The 17,682-nt window shown below is 35.1% G+C and overlaps 1 protein-coding gene across 1 annotated transcript in view; it reads right to left on the reverse strand.

The window, feature by feature from the left end:
• Window positions 1-548: 548 nt before the first annotated feature.
• TWSG1 (twisted gastrulation BMP signaling modulator 1) overlaps window positions 549-17,682 on the reverse strand; it is a 76,216-nt gene continuing 59,082 nt past the window's right edge. The window contains exons 4-5 of the mRNA XM_036880701.2: window positions 6,589-6,855; window positions 549-3,500 (exon numbers count right to left, since the gene is read on the reverse strand). Of these exons, the coding sequence (XP_036736596.1) occupies window positions 3,319-3,500; window positions 6,589-6,855 (449 nt within the window). The 3' untranslated portion in view covers window positions 549-3,318. The remainder of the gene's footprint in view (window positions 3,501-6,588; window positions 6,856-17,682) is intronic.

Here is a 17,682-nt window from a genome sequence, read left to right on the forward strand (position 1 = left end):
GGACTTCAGCAAAAGAACAACTCTCCTAATCAAATGTACTGTCTTGAAATGACTTCTGCCCCACCGGAATTCCTCAGACTCGCATCATTCCCTTAAGTCACTCAGTTTAGCAACCTGTTCTCTTGAATTTTTCCTCTCTCTACATCCCCCATCCACCAGCTGTCAAAGTGTAGATTCCATGAGATAATGTTGATTTTGCCCTGAGTGTACAGCCTGTGGCTTTCAATTCTAATAATGTCATCCTGTAAGGATCCCTGCTGGGGAGCAGGTAATGATTTTCTCAGCTTGATCTTTTGTATCTCCTTCCAGCCATCAGATACTTACATATCAGAATGTTACATACTTCACTGCAGCTGGTTCTCCCATATTGGAATAAAGCACATGCAAAGGCAGAGAGCAAACTGCTAAAGATGTATTTTTAACAGAATCTGTAAGAACATCCAGAGAGGAGACGTGCTTCAGCTGATCCCTTAAATAATAACTTCACTAGGCAGAATGTCCAAGTTATTTTGGTATTCTATGCTGACATTAACAAAACACATGACACACTCATTTCGGTTTTTTATTAAAATACTTTTTTGCTCAAAGGGACAACCAAAGAAAATATACATAATTTTATATGTTGTAGATCATGTAAAATACAGTAACATAGATTTTTAGGAATGTAGAATAGATTTTTTAAATCTTCAGAGAAGCTGTCAAGAAAACAAACTTTAAATACGTGGCTAATTTATATTTGCCCCATTTTTCATAAGTTGTATTTTTTTCTCCATTTTGATGCATCTATGATTTATAAATATTCAAATATTCTATCATCATTTCCTGAAGCTTTAGAAATTATATTTCTAAATGAAAATCTTTTAAAGCATTCTATGTAAACAAAGACTCATTTTATTTGAATTATCATTTGATTTGGTGCCACTATTTTGAGTACAGTTTCAGTAAATATTAGATGTTATAGGACAGGATGGACAGAGAACAACAGGCTTCAGAAAGACATGTCTCACTATAGGAAAGAACCTTTTCTATATGGCTTTGTAAGACCTACTGATTTAAATTTTAGTGTTCCTTTGATCTAGTTATAAAAATGTTGACCTAATTTTTTATTAAAAAAAATTTTTTTTACCACAGCATCAATACAGAAGTGGCTTGTGCTTAGAATGGTGATAAAAGGCATCAGTTTTAGTGCGGCTTCTGGCTTCCTGAACATCATACATTTAATTTGGAAAACACTACTATTCAAAACCTAAAATACATTATAGAACTGGAAATGGAAACTTTCTTTCAATCCCTTCATAAACCAGAAAACTAAGCAAAATTTGAAATTAAAATTCACCATCACATTTAGGAATAATTTCTACTGGAAGAAATAGAGGTAAGAAAAATCAGTTCAAACATAACATGGTTCAAGAAATTATTCTCCCAGTATAGGGGCAGAAGAGACATTACCTTTAAAAACAATAATGAATACCTTAAAAAGATGATAGATGCAGTTAAAAAATGTTTGTTACCATATTTAAGGAAAATTAAGCATGTTGTCACACAAAAGCATTCTTCTATCCCTAAATATGACTGAAATAAAGTAGCTGGCCATAGATTGCTGCGAAACTTTCTCTTTCTTAAGTTTGAGAAAACCTTCAATTAATAGGTATTAATGCAGAAGGGAAGCTAAGGTATTCCAGGCACAAAGTAAGAAAAGGACATCCTAATGTTTTCCTATTTCAAAAGATACACACATGAGCTAAACTTCAACTTTTTAAAACAGACCAAAGCCTTTTTAAAAGGTGAATGTACCTTGAGTATTCATCAAACTTATCTGAAAGAACAGAAGAGGTAACAAGGCTTTAAATTTTATGATAGTAATCATAGTATTATTACACAGGGTCTCTAACTACTGTTCTGATAATGAATACAAAATGTCTAGGGGCATTATCTATTTTTGTATACTAAAATATTTAGACATATAAAGAGGTATTCCTAAAAAGTTACTTGTAATTCAAATATGTACTTGAGAAATGAATAATTTTGTAAAGTTAAGTCTCTGTAATATAAATATTTGTTTTAGGTTAATGCTTTAAGATTGGGATTTTATTACTGTGAGTTCCTTCTCTTTACTGGAACATTATATAAAAAGATCACAAAATATTCTGTAGTCTACTTGGAGTTACCATCATCTTGAACAGAGATTCTTAAAAATTTCATAATCTTAACTTCCCACTGTATTATTATACTTGTTTGATAAGAACATTTGATCCAGATATAAGCCTAAGAAAAGATTTAAAAATGGCAAAATAATTAATGTAGTTTTGTTTCCCATAAGACCTTCCGGCCTTTTCTACCTTCCTTGCTCCTGCCTGTAATCCTCCTCCTCGTCCCCTCCCAGCAGCATCCACGGAGAACGCGGCTGCTCCTGCCGAGGCTGCGCGGCTCCTTCTCTGAGCCCAGCCGGTGCAGCTGCACCTCCAGCTTCCCCATTTTGGGACCAGAGACAGGGCTTTTCTCCTGGCACCCTAAGTGGAGTGGGATTCGGCAGTTGTTTCCCACTCTTTAGGCTGGTACCTTGAGTCACAGGAATACTCTGACTTTCTTCCTAATTACTTGTCCTAGCAGAACACTGAGAGGCATGGGCTGCCCTCATACTCCTGGTGAAGACCCTTCACCACCCCCCAAGCACCTTGGGCAGGCAGATGGAAGAGAAGCAGAAGCTTTCCCTAAAGCTTTCTCAGCATGTGTATTATAGGATGGATTCTACTATGGAAGAGGTTTAAGTTATAAAAGCAGTAACTTTCTAAAACCAACATAAAAAGGTCTGAAATTAAACTTTTAATGGTGACTGTATGTGAGTTCTCAGGGTGATATAGTTGAAAATCTACCCTAGTTACAGAACAGATAATAGTACAAGGCATAGTGAAGAATGGTACACACTATAAAACCTCAGTGTCCTAGGAGTAGCACATGAATAACAACTTACATGAACACGCTCTAACACTTTCAAAACCAAAGGCTTCTGGACTAGAAGAAAATGAATCAGACCTGATGCTAGAAACCTCGTATCTGTACACTTGCTTCTCATATGACCAAAGTTGTATGTGTATTTAGAGGAAAGGGCTTATTTCTAGCTGGCAGCAATATCAGAAGAGCAGTTAAATCATAATTTAACACATTACTAGATTTGTCATCCTTTTAAAATAACTCAGTCCGAATTCTTTACATCTTTTTAATCTCCTGGTATTCTGGTACAATCAGTAGACTTCACTGAACAGCTTTTGATACCTTTCTTTTTTACTAAATTGCTTTGGTTTACATTCTTTTCCTTCTTTAAAACATGCAGTTCATACATTTGACAGTTTTACTACCATAGTCGATACACTCTGGACCAATGCACTCACAGCAGGCGTTATGGAACCAGCGATATTTGGATGCGCCCATGGACTCACAGGATATTTTACACTGATGTATGGACATGCAGTCATCAAAATAAACCACAGTACACATGTGTTCTGAAAAAAAAAAAGTAAGATTTCAGAGCAAGAAAGAGGAAAAGTAGGAAATACCTTAATACCATGATGAATATTATTAAATTATTTACTTTAGTTTTCTTACTGCTAGTCTGCAATAAGACATGGATGAGGTAGAGGAAAAAAGACCACATTTGTTAATTATATTGAGAAGGAAGCTGGAGTCTCCCACTCCAGCTGAAGAAGCAAAGGGCTTCCTTAATGACTTTATCAGATTTCAGACTTTGATCTGAAAGTAACTGGGCTTAACATTTGCTATGCTTCAGAGCTGTGCTTTTTAAACTAAGCATTTCTGATAAGATTTTTCTATGAGGAGAGAATTCTCCAATTAAAAAAAGTTTGAAAAAATACTGTGCTAAAGTTAAACTGAGAACTTACAATAAAACAAACTTAAATAATTCAAATGATGCAAGTGGTTAGCAATGTTTTGCACAATTCAGTATTAGCTATTAGAAAATATTCTTCTGATTAATAGTAATGTCTAGTCCTGTTTTCCAAGACAACCATTTTTGATTGTTTCAATTTCTAATTCTCCTGTAGTTAACCCCATATGACTACCTATCTCGGATGACAGGGTACATGGAATAAACAAAGGACAATAAAAATCATTAATAGAGAGTGTGTGATTAAAGGCTAAATTATTTTATAGTTATTTATAGAACTGATAAGTCAAAGGGTCTGAAATAGTAAGGAAAGGCTTAATGGAAAAAAAGTGGATTTTTATTAGGAAGAACTAAATCATAGCTACTAGGTAACAAAATAAGGAAAGTGTCACAAGGAGATGGGGCAGTGCACATGGGGAACAGAGTAGAGGCACGGCTGACGGCAGTGAATGGCTGACATTGGGTTGGGTATAGAAGATGGGATCTGGTTAAGAAAGAATCAAGGAGGCTGGCGCAGCACTAGACCAGGCGGACTAGGGGAACTGGCAGAGCAGGATGGGGGAGCACTGAATCTCCAAGTGAATGGCACCTACAAAATTCACTTTGTTTATTTATTCAAACATTTATTGAACACTTACTATGGAATAGCCACTAGGGACTCAAAGAGTAACCAGAAAATCCAAGGAACTAAGTAGGAAATGGTAAACCTATAAATTAGAAACAGACAACAAACTGAATCACAAATGAGAGGATTAGGAGAAGAGGCATCCAGGGAAGGTGTCACAGAGGAGAAACTCTGGCTCTGCCTTGAAGGACAGATGGTGTTTCCAGGAATTAATTTCCTGCTAATTATTGCATGAATTTAAGTAATATTTGAGCAAAATTTATTAATTATTGTTTAATGTCATTATGTTATTTACATTTTTGTAATGGGTAAATGGTAGCAAAATATATTATAAAGACACATTTTATATATTTCTGACATTTTCCAAAATCTAGAATTTGTATTCTGAGTACTTTAACCTGAAAGGAAATAAGAATTCTTATTCTTGAGTATCATTAAAAAAAGCTGTTTTATTCTTACTATTGACATCCAAAGTTCATACCAGTTCAGATAGTAGGATTGTAAAGGGCGACACAACAAAATGCCAAATAAGAAAGTACAAATTATACTATCTGTGCATAATTTATCCATATTCTAGGAAATAACTGCAGTTTTCACAACTGCCTTATTCTTCCACAGTAAAATTGTATGAAGTCTTTTATTTGAAAATATTGAAGACTTTATAAAAGTTACAAGGCTTTTACATTGTAAGATTAAGGAATGACTCATCCTCATTCATAAATGTTCTTTAAAATGTTTTTCAAGAAAACAATCTTACTTACAATTGTATCAAAAATAATAAGATACTTAGGAATAAATTTAATCACGGAGGTAAAAAGGCTTATACACTGAAAACTATAAGACATTTATGAAAGAAATTGAAGACAACACAAATAAATGGAAAGATTTTCTGTGTTCATAGTTTGGAAGAATTAATATTGTGAAAATAGCCATACTACCCAAAGCAATATACAGATTCAGTGTAATCCGACCAAAATTGTATTTTTTCACAGAACTAGAACAAATAATTCTAAAAGAAATAACAATTGTTCATGAAGATATGGATAAAAGGGAACCCTTGTGCACTGTTGGTGGGAAGGTAAAAATAGTTGTAGCCACTATGGAAACCAATATGGAAGTTTCTCAAAAAATTAAAAATAGAACTACTATATGATACAGTATCTACTTCTGGATATGTAGCTGAAGGAAACAAAAACACTAATTTGAAAATATATGCGCCCTATGTTCACTGCACCATTATTTACAATAGCCTAGATATAGAAACCTAAGTGTTCATCAATGGGTGAATGGATGAAGAAGATGTGGTAGGTAGATAACTATGTAGATGGATAGATGACAGATGACAGATATAGATATATACACATGCAATGGAATACTACTCAACTGTAAAAAAAGAAGGAAATCTTGCCATTTGCAATAATATGGATGGACCTAGAGGGTACTATGCTAAGTGATATAAGTCAGACAAAGATAAATACCATATGGTTTCACTATGTGGAATCTAAAAAATAAAACAAATGAATAAACAAAACCAAATTCATAAAAATAAATAAATAAAATGTTTTTCAAAGTTGTACAAGTCAGTCTCTCATTTAGTTCCCCTTTCTGACCAACAATACTCATTTAGAGACCTGGCTGGGGTTAGTTTATACCTGGAAATTAGATGTCCATAATACCAAATTGCTCATAAAGAAATTTAGCTGATGACCTTGGCATCATTTGTGGTACCAATGCTCTTATAAAAACCTGACTTCCTAGGACACCTTGACAGTAAGTAATACTATAGTAGGTAAGCAGCACTGTTGCTATCTTATGAAAAGAACAAATAAAGCCTAGTGCAAATAAATATCAAAATTAGGACCAGTTTATCTTCCAATATCACCTCTATCACTGAGAGTATGACAGAGTTGTGATCCTCCTTACCTACCTAGGGATTGGAGTTACAAAAATCCAGACTTTGCTTAAGACTATACAAACTCAAAACTAAAAAGTTCCTCTGCAATGTAAGCTTAACAAAGGTTTCAGAGACAAAATAGAAATGAGGCAGGATGGAACAAGTTACCTTTGTCATTGGAGTAAGGTGCGTGAACATTATTGCTGGGAACAGACACATTTTGGTGGTGTGGCTGGTTTACAGTTTCTAAAAATGAAACCAGATTCTCATGATGTGAGAGTTCTTCTGCAACAGGGAAGGAAACGATGTTCCAGTTCAACTGAGTGTCTCCTTCTGTGAGTGCTCGGAAGAGAGAAGGGATTGGCTCGTGAAGCTCCTCCACCGTGCTCTTTGAAGTTGGAGGTGTGTCACTATAGTTTCGAGGATTGCACATACCTGGGGGAAGAGGAGAAAAGAGAAGAAAAGTTTATTTTTCTCACTGATTATAACATCAAGTAATATTGTTAGTTTCTGCTCTGCAATCAAAGCTCCAGCATATTAAAACTATGTAACTGCTAACACTGTATGTAGATATTTCCAAGCTTTCTTTGCTGAAAGGGCCTAGAAGTGATGATAACCCAGGGGCATCAAGCACAGTAAGTGCTCAGATCTTGTTTCCTAAGTATCTATCCTTTGCTAAGAGGAAACAGAGCTACTTGGAGAAAAGACTGATTCCAGGGCTGGGTCAAGCAAAGTACAGAATGACCCTGAAACCTCTTCAGTACCGGAAAGTAAAATAGTGCTTGATGAATGATGGGACACATTGAAAAAAACCTGCAGAGGCTCCCACTGGCCAAATCAATAATTTTAACATTAAAATAAATAATGATAGTAACAGACTACCACCCTGTAAATAGAATAGGAATTGATGAGTCCATATATTATAAATAAATAAATACATGGAAAAGCTGAAGCTCTTGCTTTCACTAGAGTGACAACTGATAAAGGTAGAAGGAATGAAGGAAATGGAAAATCAGCATTTGGCAACCATCAGAGAGGTTTCATTCAGATGGGAATCATCAACGGATGCTAAAGCTGGTTCATGGAGGTTTGATGAGGAACATAGTAATTTATTCTTGAAAAATTCTGTACAAAATACAAATCAATTACAAAAGGTTTAATGGTGACTTTAATGTGGAAAAATCTGTCAGACTCCAAATGTGACCAGGAGATCAAGGTTGCCAGTGATAGAACAAGTTGATGTTGTGTGTCACTTGATGTAATGCACAACTTCATTTCAGTGATTTTCTGTCAACAATGTGTGACATAAGTACAGTTACCAGTCAACATCAGGTGAATCAAGGTTAGGGTCACCCTACATAATGTAAGGTCTGCACTCATTAAAACAGTCCAGTGAAGGACTAAGGGACTGTTCCAGAATGAATGAGTCTGAAGAGACATGACAACTAAATACTTAATTTTTTCTGGATGGGAGCCTGGACACAAAAGGAACAAGAGATACTGTTGAGAAACTTGGTGAAATATGAATGGTGTTTCTGGATTGGGTGGCAGTGTTGAATCAATGCTGGCTTCCCGATTTGTTTGCTAATTATATAGGAGAATGTCCTTGTTGGGATATTTAGTAATGATGGGACATAGTGTGTAAAGCTTGCTTTCTAAAGGTTAAAAACAAGATGAATGGTCATGCATGTTTGTGTGTGTATGTGTGAAGGGAGAGAGGGAGCAGTGTCCTGATAATACAGCAAATTCAATAAAATGTTAATAATGGGGGAATCTGGGTGAGAGGATACATGAGTCTTTTTACCTTTCTCACAAATTTTCTCCATATTTGAAATTATTTCAAAATGTACTATTAAAAAATAATTGTAATAAGGGAAAATGGCAGAAGAGAACTAGAGATACCAAGAATAACTAGAGAAAACTTTTTCAAGGTGTTTGGTTATAAGAAGAGAGCTGAGAAAATGTTTAGTCAGCCTGTCATTGGGCTATTCCAGCTGATGCTATATGGAGCACAAGGGGAGCTACCCCCTCAAAAAATGCTACATGAAATGCAGGTTCATGACTGATTAAATGATTATTATTGTTTTAAACCACAAAGTTTTGGGGTAGGTTATTTAGCAGCAATAATAACTGGAACAGAGCCCTCTGGATTTCCTTTTGTGAGCATTATACTTTAAAAAGCTAAATTATGCTGTATTTTTGTTTAGCATTTATTAGGTCTAATATGGAATTTTTCTTTTTCCTCAGATTAAAAGTTTGAAAAGTTAAACCAAATTGATAAATTCCTATGTTTTATAAATTTAAGGAGAAGGAAAAAGCATCTCATGTTTTCCATAGTAAGAACTGAGGATAACAAGGTTGTGCATGCTCTTCATAAAATCTTTTAACATGTATGAACTTTAATGACAGACTGTGTGACAGAATCATGGATTAAATAAATGATCAAATCTTACTCCTTTGTTCATAAAAGATGAAATACATCCAGATAAATTAAGTGATTTGTCCATTATCATATAATCTAGGATTAGAGCCAAATCTAGGATTTGATTTCATGTCTACTGCTCTAACAACCACATTCTATAAATAATCTTTTAAATTGAAATGCAAATAATACTTAGAATACTTGTATTATACAAATATACATAATATATTCTTCTGCCAGGTTCTATAATGAATGAAAATTGGTAATCAGAGATGAAAAGGTAAAAAACTGAGTTCAATAGTTAAAAGAGCTAAACTCAACATCTACCACAACTTTAAAGAAACTACAGGGCTCATTACCAGAGATCTCATTACACTAAAAAAAATATCTTTTTTGGAGTTTTGTGCATTTAACAAACTTAGGCCAAAAATATTTGTAATTTAAATCTCAATACACTGGTTTTAACCAATAAGCATGAAATAAATGCTTTCTATGTAATATTCTTCCATGGCATTGTTACAAAATTTTCATCTATCTTCTCTTTTTAATTAGGATTATATCCAAAGAGAACATCACACAAGACTTTTCTTAGGCAATGCTGATTTTGACCTTCATTTCCTGCCTTAAGTACTCTTCAAATTCTGCATTCTTTCAAGAATGGTTAGCTATGAAATTTGATTTTCCAATGATGTGTGGGAGCTATCCAGCTCAGGAAAAGTAATCTTTTGAAACTTCTGGAAATTCTATAGTTGTCCATATTGATTATGTACAATGGATCAATTTCTAGTTGGAGAGTTACTAACCACCTGGCAATTTAAAACAGTCAACTCTTCTGGGAAGCAGTCTCACCACTGTCCTGAAGTTTATTATTGTTAGAGAACTTTTCTTTAGGTGACTATATATAGAATTTATTTTTGGAGCTCTCATCATCATTTTCTTGAGACAGTTTTTTACTTTGTGGCATTCTTTTACAACATGGAAATTTAAATAATAATTATATTAAAAACTTTAGAGAATGGCTCTGCACATGATTCAGGGAGGCCAAGAAGAGAGAGACAAATGGCAACAACTGAAAAGGTAAGCATTTCAAATCTTTAAGGGCATATAATTTTCATACTATTTCTTCCAGCAAGTCACCATTTAAATACAAAGAAATCTTCTGATCTATGCTTAATTCTTTTATGTATTTGACCTGTTATTATCATACTTTTTGAAATAATTTAATATAATTATTATCTAAATTTCCATGTTGTAAAAGAATGCCACAAAGTAACAAACTGTCTCAAGAAAATGATGATGAGAGCTCCAAAAACAAATTCTATATATAGTCACCTAAAGAAAACTAAGGATATGTTAAGTTCACTCAATGAAACCACATTTTAGGGTAGAAATTAAAACTAAGGGATAAGAAAGTTATTACTTTCTTTAATGAATGTACATACACAACAACTAGTCCGAAAGAGTTTATAATGAAAAGCAACATTCCTTTCCCCTCTTTCCACTCCCAATTCCACTCCCCAGACACAACTACTGTAAAAGTCTGTTCTTCAGTTTCTCTGGTGGTTGCCTCTACAAGAATTTTTTTTTAATGACTAATTTACCAGTAGCAGTAAGAACATCTTTAGACATTATCTACGAACTCTTTTATATGAAAAAAGATTAAGTTCATTTATACTAAGCCTCTCTCCCATATTTCTAACAATCATATTACTCTAATACTCCAATTTGGTTCTTTTGCAATCTTAAATATACTTCTAATTTTTATCCACATTCTTAATTCCCTCGGTTGTTGGCACCTTTCCCACTTTCCCCCTCCAAGTTCTCCTAACTTTTATGTTGACAAACTTGATAACTACATTCTGTTGACTGTGCACAACGAAATCTTGTCTTACTCTACTTGGATTCTAAAAGGTGAAAAACAGTAAATGGCAGTTATCTTTTTTCTTTTTTTAACTTTAAATCAATGCTAATTTGTTGAAAATGATAATGTAACTGACATTTCACATACGAGTATACATCTATTTCAGGCTGTTAAGTATTTGGTTCTGATGTTATATGACTTTTGGAGGGGGATTTTTTTTTAATTTAAGTATCATTGATATACATCTTATATTGGTTTCAAATGTACAACACAGTGGTTCAACAGTTACCAATATTATTAAATCCTCACCTGCTCTAATGTGGTTACTATCTATCAATGTAGAAAGATGTTACAGAATCATTGATTATATTCTCCATGCTGTAATACATCCCTGTGACCAACTTATATATGTGATTGTGAATTACTGTGCCTCTTTAACCCCCTCACCCTTCTCCTTGGTAACCACTAGTCACTTCTCAGTGTCTATGAGTCTACTACTGTTTTGTTCCTTCTAAACAGCAGTTATCTTAACATGACCCCATGAATAGTTTTCACTGTACAACAGACAATATGATAGGATTTCTTTGTCTAATATCATATTATCAAAGGAAACTATTCCTAATTTCAAGATAAAATGAACTTTTCCATAAAATATTGAAAGCCATGCTACATTTCACACATCATTATTTGTTAGGTTTTCCTGCCAAAAAATATTCAACCTGAATCAAATCAAACTTTTAAAATAAGCTTCAAAGTACTGTAAATACAGACGGATAGAGGTACAAGTTAAATGATACCTCAAGGAAGTAAACAATCAAATCCTGAAAGTAGGATATTTTATTGGAAAACTGATACCATTTCTTCAATATGTCAAATGATGTGAAGAAAAACAGGAGGGGTCACTCTGGATTTAAGGAGAACCCAGAGACACAATAACCAGATTCAAGAATCTTGTTTGGATCAGTTTGAAAAATCAACAATAAAAACACATTTTGAAATATCTGAAGAAACCTGATAATGAGCTGAATGTTAAGATTATACCAAGACATTATTGTTAATTTTGCAGGTGTTAAAATGGCATTATGATTTAAAAAGTAAATGTGTATACATTTTTAGATACTGATACTGAAGAATGCAGGGGTAAAAATGATTTGCTATCTGTAACTTGCTCTTGAATACTTCCATCAAAGAAAGAAAATGAAAAAAAAATAGGACAGATGAAACAAATGTGGCATAATCTGACAACTGCTGAATCTGGTAGTAGGTATACAGTAATTCATTATGCTATTTGCTCCACTTCTGTGTATATGTAAAAATATGGAAATATAGCAAATCAACTGCTACATTTAATTCCTTTATGGACTAATACTTTCTTGTTGAACTTCTGTTGCTTAATTTTAATATTGAGGTAGACAATAAAATGCACAAATCTTACTGTATAGCCTGATGAATTCTGACATGAGTATACACTCATGTAAACCACTGCCCAGATCAAGACATCAGATACTCTAATTTTTTTTCTCTGCACCTATTTCACTCATTTCCACAACCCCCATGGCAACCACGAGTCTGTTCTCTGTGTTTATGAGTCTTCATTACTTTTGTGTTTGTTCATTTTTTAGAATCCACATACAAGCTCACTTTCGTTTTTTGTTGCAATTTTTATGCTTGGAATTTTCTTGTAAATTTTTTTTTGTGAACCACAAGCTTATAGTAAGTCTTGAAAAATTACTCTGCCTCTCAGTTATATGCTTGATGTCCCACAGAACTCACTCTCTTCTCAGAGATATGCTTCTCAGAGCCCTCATTTGTTGCTTCAGTCAAACTAGTTGTGTCCTATGCCTCTATATTACTTATATTTTTAATTTTCTGTATATTACAATGTTTCAACATCTTGTAAGAACTCTTCCAGCTGGGGAAAGACTTTTCATCACTGGGCTAGTCAATTCTTGGAGCTATCTGAAGTATGCCTTTGATATGCAAGCTGACCATCCAGAGCCAAACCTCCCCTATCAGCCAATGCACCCCAGGAAGGAAAATACCTCTGACTTAATCATCCCAGGGCTCCGTACCAGGCAACTAGATACTGTAGTATCTAAGCCCATGGGAATTATTAAGCTGTTAGCTCTGCCCTGCCACAACCCCTTTGAAGGCCCTGGCCCAAACTTTCCTTTGTTCCTGTCTTTTGTCCCTTGACCACAACTTGTGCTTCTCCTGTAACTGCGTGGCATGCAGCGACCCCTTCTCTGAGACCTGTAAGAATAATGAACTCTGTCTCCTGAGTCTCTTCTGTGTCTCCTCTGTGGCCGCACCTGACTAACCACCAAATAAAAGAACACAGAACAGCCTCTTGTGTAATTATCATCTTACAACTGTACTTAACTCCTGGTTAAAGCTATCATTTCTTTTGATCATTTCCATGTTTATCCTCTTTCTTGCTTTTCTGCCCTATTTTGCTTTTTTGATCTTCTATTACACTTTTAAATAATAGTGTGTGAGAAGTAAACTTTGAGTGCTTGCTGTCTAAAAATGTTTTTACATTCACATTCTTGAGCAATAATTTGTCAGGTCTGAATTTTCCTACTGACCACTTTTTAAAGTGTTGGTTCAGTGACACTTGTAAGAATCTGATGGCAGTGTGATTCTTACTCCCTGTACATGAACTCTGTTCTTTCTGAAATCTTTTGGAATATTCTTTAACTTGGCAGTTGTAAAATTTTATGAGAATGTGTCTAGATGTAGACTTTTTCCATCCATTTTGCTCAGCATTCTGTAGACTCTTTCAATCTAAGGACTTATTTTGTTTCTCAGCATTGGGAAATTTTCTTCTGTTACTCCTTTGATAATTTCTTCCTTCTTATTTTTATTCTTTTCTGGAATATCTATTTCCTGTTATACTTTCCATCTGCCTGTTTGCTCTCTATTCAATGACATTCCAATATTATTTTCAGCCCCTCTTAATTTATAATTTAAATTTTAAATTTGCAAATACTTTCTTGCTCTGACTTCCATAATACATATATAAAATGTTTTCTTAAATTCCTTTAAAATACAACAATCAGTTTTCTTAAAGATTTCCTCCATGGTCAGTTGATCTGCTGTTTTACCTTGTTCTTTCTTTCAATGAACTTATTCTATTTTTCTTGTATGTCTGGTTATTAGGATGGAGATACCTCCCTCCTCCGCAAAACCTGTATGAGCAGCCCTTGGCTGGAGTACCAACAACACAGCAAGGGCCCTAGTCCTTTCTGGTTAATTCCTTTGATTTCATAGACGGAATTCTCCATTCTTTCCCCCTAGATTATTTGGAGCTTTTTCTAAAGAATTAGGGAGGGGCTAGGGTATCAAATTATGCAGCTGTTATAGACAAGTCTTCAAACAGTCTTGCTATTTTCAGTTCTATTTTTCACTCCTAAATTCCACAAAAGCCAAAGTTGAGCCTGGAGACTATTGGGGGGTTTAGTTGGGAAGGTCACTCCTAATCCTACCATAATCCCCTCTTTTTTGCAAATTATTGTGATGAAAGAATGAAAGATGAAAATTATTGTGTGAAAGAAAATATTCTTTCAATGTGTGTTCTAAATAGCAAGGCAAGTTTCTCCATCTTTCCTTTTAGAGATTTCTCCAATTATAATTCATCCTTTTCTTTCTTTGTTAAAGTTTACTTCCAATTATATTCCTTTATTTCATTTTACTTGTGTCTAAAGTACAAGGGAGAAAATGTGTGAACTCAGATCATTGTGTTGAACCAGAAGTCACATTTACTTTAAGGAGGTGGAAAATATGGTGAATCATATTCTTTCTCTCTCATTCCTTCCCCCACAGCCATATTTTTTCCCCAGATACTTGTATCCAACTTCTCACAAGACATCTCCCCTACAAAACCTCACATTCTCCTCAATTCCATTGCCCAAGTCATCTTCCTTAACATACATGGGCCTTCTATCAGCAGGTCCCTATCTTGTTCTCCTATCACAATTTATCCAGTCACACAAGTCAGAAACCCAGAGGCTATTTTTGGCTTCCACCTCCCCTCAATTCTCACTTCCAAAGTATCATCAAATCTGGTCAAATTTAACCTTCTAAGTATTTTTCCAATGAGGCCATATCTCTTCATCCCCTCTGCTATCACCCTAGACTAAGACCCCATCAAATTTTGATTGGACTTAGAAACACGATATTTTGATGGATCTTAAATTCTATCTCCCATTCTCTTTCAGAGACTCCAGATCCTTTAAAACACATGTAACTGGATTTTACTACCTTTTCCCTCCTTTTGACTATGACCTTTATACACTCAGTCATTTCTCCTTCATTCACCACAACTTCAGTACCTGGATCACCTTCCCATTTCTACCACTAGACACACTGTCACTCTTGACAATTCAGTATTCACACGGACGACCTACCTCACACCCTGGTCTTTTGTTCCTAGACCACTTTAGTGAGAATGATTTTTAAATCACCCCACTTCAGTCACCCAACTTATAGGTCAATCATTAATTCCCCTCTTTTCTCTTATCCTACATCCAATTCAAGACAAACTCTGACAATTTGCCTCCCAAATATTCTCTGAATCTGAGCTGCACCATTTCTTTTTTTGTTTATTATTTAAATTTTTTATTAAGGTATTATTGATATACACTCTTATGAAGGTTTCACATGAAAAAACAATGTGGTTACCACATTTACCAGTATTATCAAGTCCCCACCCATACCCCAATGCAGTCACTGTCCATCAGTGTAGTAAGATGCCACAGATTCACTGTTTGTCTTCTCTGTGCTACACTGTTTTCCCCATGACCCCCCCCACACCATGTGTACTAAAGATAATACCCCTCAATCCCCATCTCCCTCCCTCCCGACCCGCCCTCCCACACCCCTCCCATTTGGTAACCACTATTCCCTTCTTGGAGTCTGTGAGTCTGCTGCTATTTTGTTCCTTCAGTTTTGCTTCATTGTTATACTCCACAAATGGGGGAATCATTTGGCACTTGTCTTTCTCCACGTGGATTAATTCACTGAGCATAATATCCTCCAGCTCCATCCATGTTGTTGCAAATGGTAGGATTTGTTTCTTTCTTATGGCTGAATAGTATTCCATTGTGTATATGTACCACATCTTCTTTATTCATTCATCTACTGATGGACACTTAGCTTGCTTCCATATCTTGGCTACTATAAATAGTGCTGCTATAAACATAGGGGTGCATTTGGCTTTCTGAGTTTAAGAAGTTGTATTCTTTAGGTAAATTCCAAGCAGTGGGATTCCCGAGTCAAATGGTATTTCTATTTTTAGTTTTTTGAGGAACCTCCATATTGCTTTCCACAATGGTTGAACTAGCTTAGATTCCCACCAGCAGTGTAGGAGGGTTCCTCTTTCTCTGCATCCTGGCCAGCATTTGTTGTTCTTAGTCTTTTTGATGTTGGTCATCCTTACTGGTGTGAGGTGATATCTCATTGTGGTTTTAATTTGCATTTCCCTGATTAGTGATGTGGAGCCATCTTTTCATGTGTCTGTTGGCCATCTGAATTTCTTCTTTGGAGAACTGTCTCTTCATATCCTCTGCCCATTTTTTAATAGGGTTATTTGCTTTTTGGGTGTTGAGGCATGTGAGTTCTTTATATACTTTGGATGTTAACCCCTTGTCAGATATGTAATTTACAAATATATTCTCCCATACTGTAGGATGCCTTTTTGTTCTGTTGATGGTGTCCTTTGCCGTACAGAAACTTTTTAGTTTGATGTATTTCCATGTGTTCATTTTTGCTTTTATTTCCCTTGCTCAAGGAGATGCGTTCAGCAAGAAGTTGCTCATGCTTATATTCAGGAGACTTTTGCCTATGTTGTCTTCTAAGAGTTTATGGTTTCATGACTTACATTCAGGTCTTTGATCCATTTCAAGTTTACTTTTGTGTGTGGGGTTAAACAATAATCCAGTTTCATTTTCTTGGGTGTAGCTTTCCAGTTTTGCCAACACCAGTTGTTGAAGAGGCTGTCATTTCCCCATTGTATGTCCATGGCTCCTTTATTGTATATTAACTGACCATATATGCTTGGGTTTATATCTGGGCTCTCTAGTCTAATGTTCTGTTCTTGTGCCAGTACCAAATTGTCTTGAATACTGTGGCTTTGTAGAAGGGCTTGAAGTTCAGTAGCATAGTCCCCCCAGCTTTATTCTTCCTTCTCAGGATTGCTTTGGCTATTCAGAGTCTTTTGTGGTTCCAAATGAATTTTAGAATGAGCTGCACCATTTCTACTACTATCAGTAATCCCAGTCTCATCTACCATCATCTTTTACTTGAACTACTGCCAGTACCTCCTAACTAATCCCCATCTCTCCCCTGCTTATCTCCAAAGTACATCCTCCATAAAGTAGCAATAGCCAGAATGATCATTTAAAATTCAGATATCACTGTGCACACTCTTCAGTAGGCTTCCATTACACTCAGGATACAAGCCAAACTCTTTTCCACAGACTCCAAGACATGGCCCGCACCCACCTCTACTCAGCTTTCTCTACCCTTCCTCTTGTTTGCTAGCATCTAGATGCACCAATCTCTCTATTCTTCAAATGTGGATCTTTAGCCATTGTACTTAAGCTTTTATATTTTGATATTAAGTGGTTCACATCAATCTTTTGTTGGTGATTGTTAACTAAACTTACTGGTTCTAGAGTGTGCTGGAGACACTCTTGTTAAATCTTCCAAAAGTAATAACTTTGCGGTGCTCACAACAGAAGGAACAAAAAGCTCTTTGAGATGCATGGTTTGCATAAGAGTTTTCTCTAAGTGAAGGAAATAAATGACCAAAACTATTAAAAGATACCTTGTGATCTAAGTAAGAATAAAGTTATTCTAAAGGTATTTTGGAGTCCATTTATTATACCTTTTTTATTTTTTTGAGAGGGCATATCTTATATTTATTGATCAAATGGTTGTTAACAACAACAAAATTCTGTATAGGGGACTCAGTGCA

Source organism: Manis pentadactyla, chromosome 6 (assembly GCF_030020395.1).
Source record: "Manis pentadactyla isolate mManPen7 chromosome 6, mManPen7.hap1, whole genome shotgun sequence".
Taxonomy (NCBI): domain Eukaryota; kingdom Metazoa; phylum Chordata; class Mammalia; order Pholidota; family Manidae; genus Manis; species Manis pentadactyla.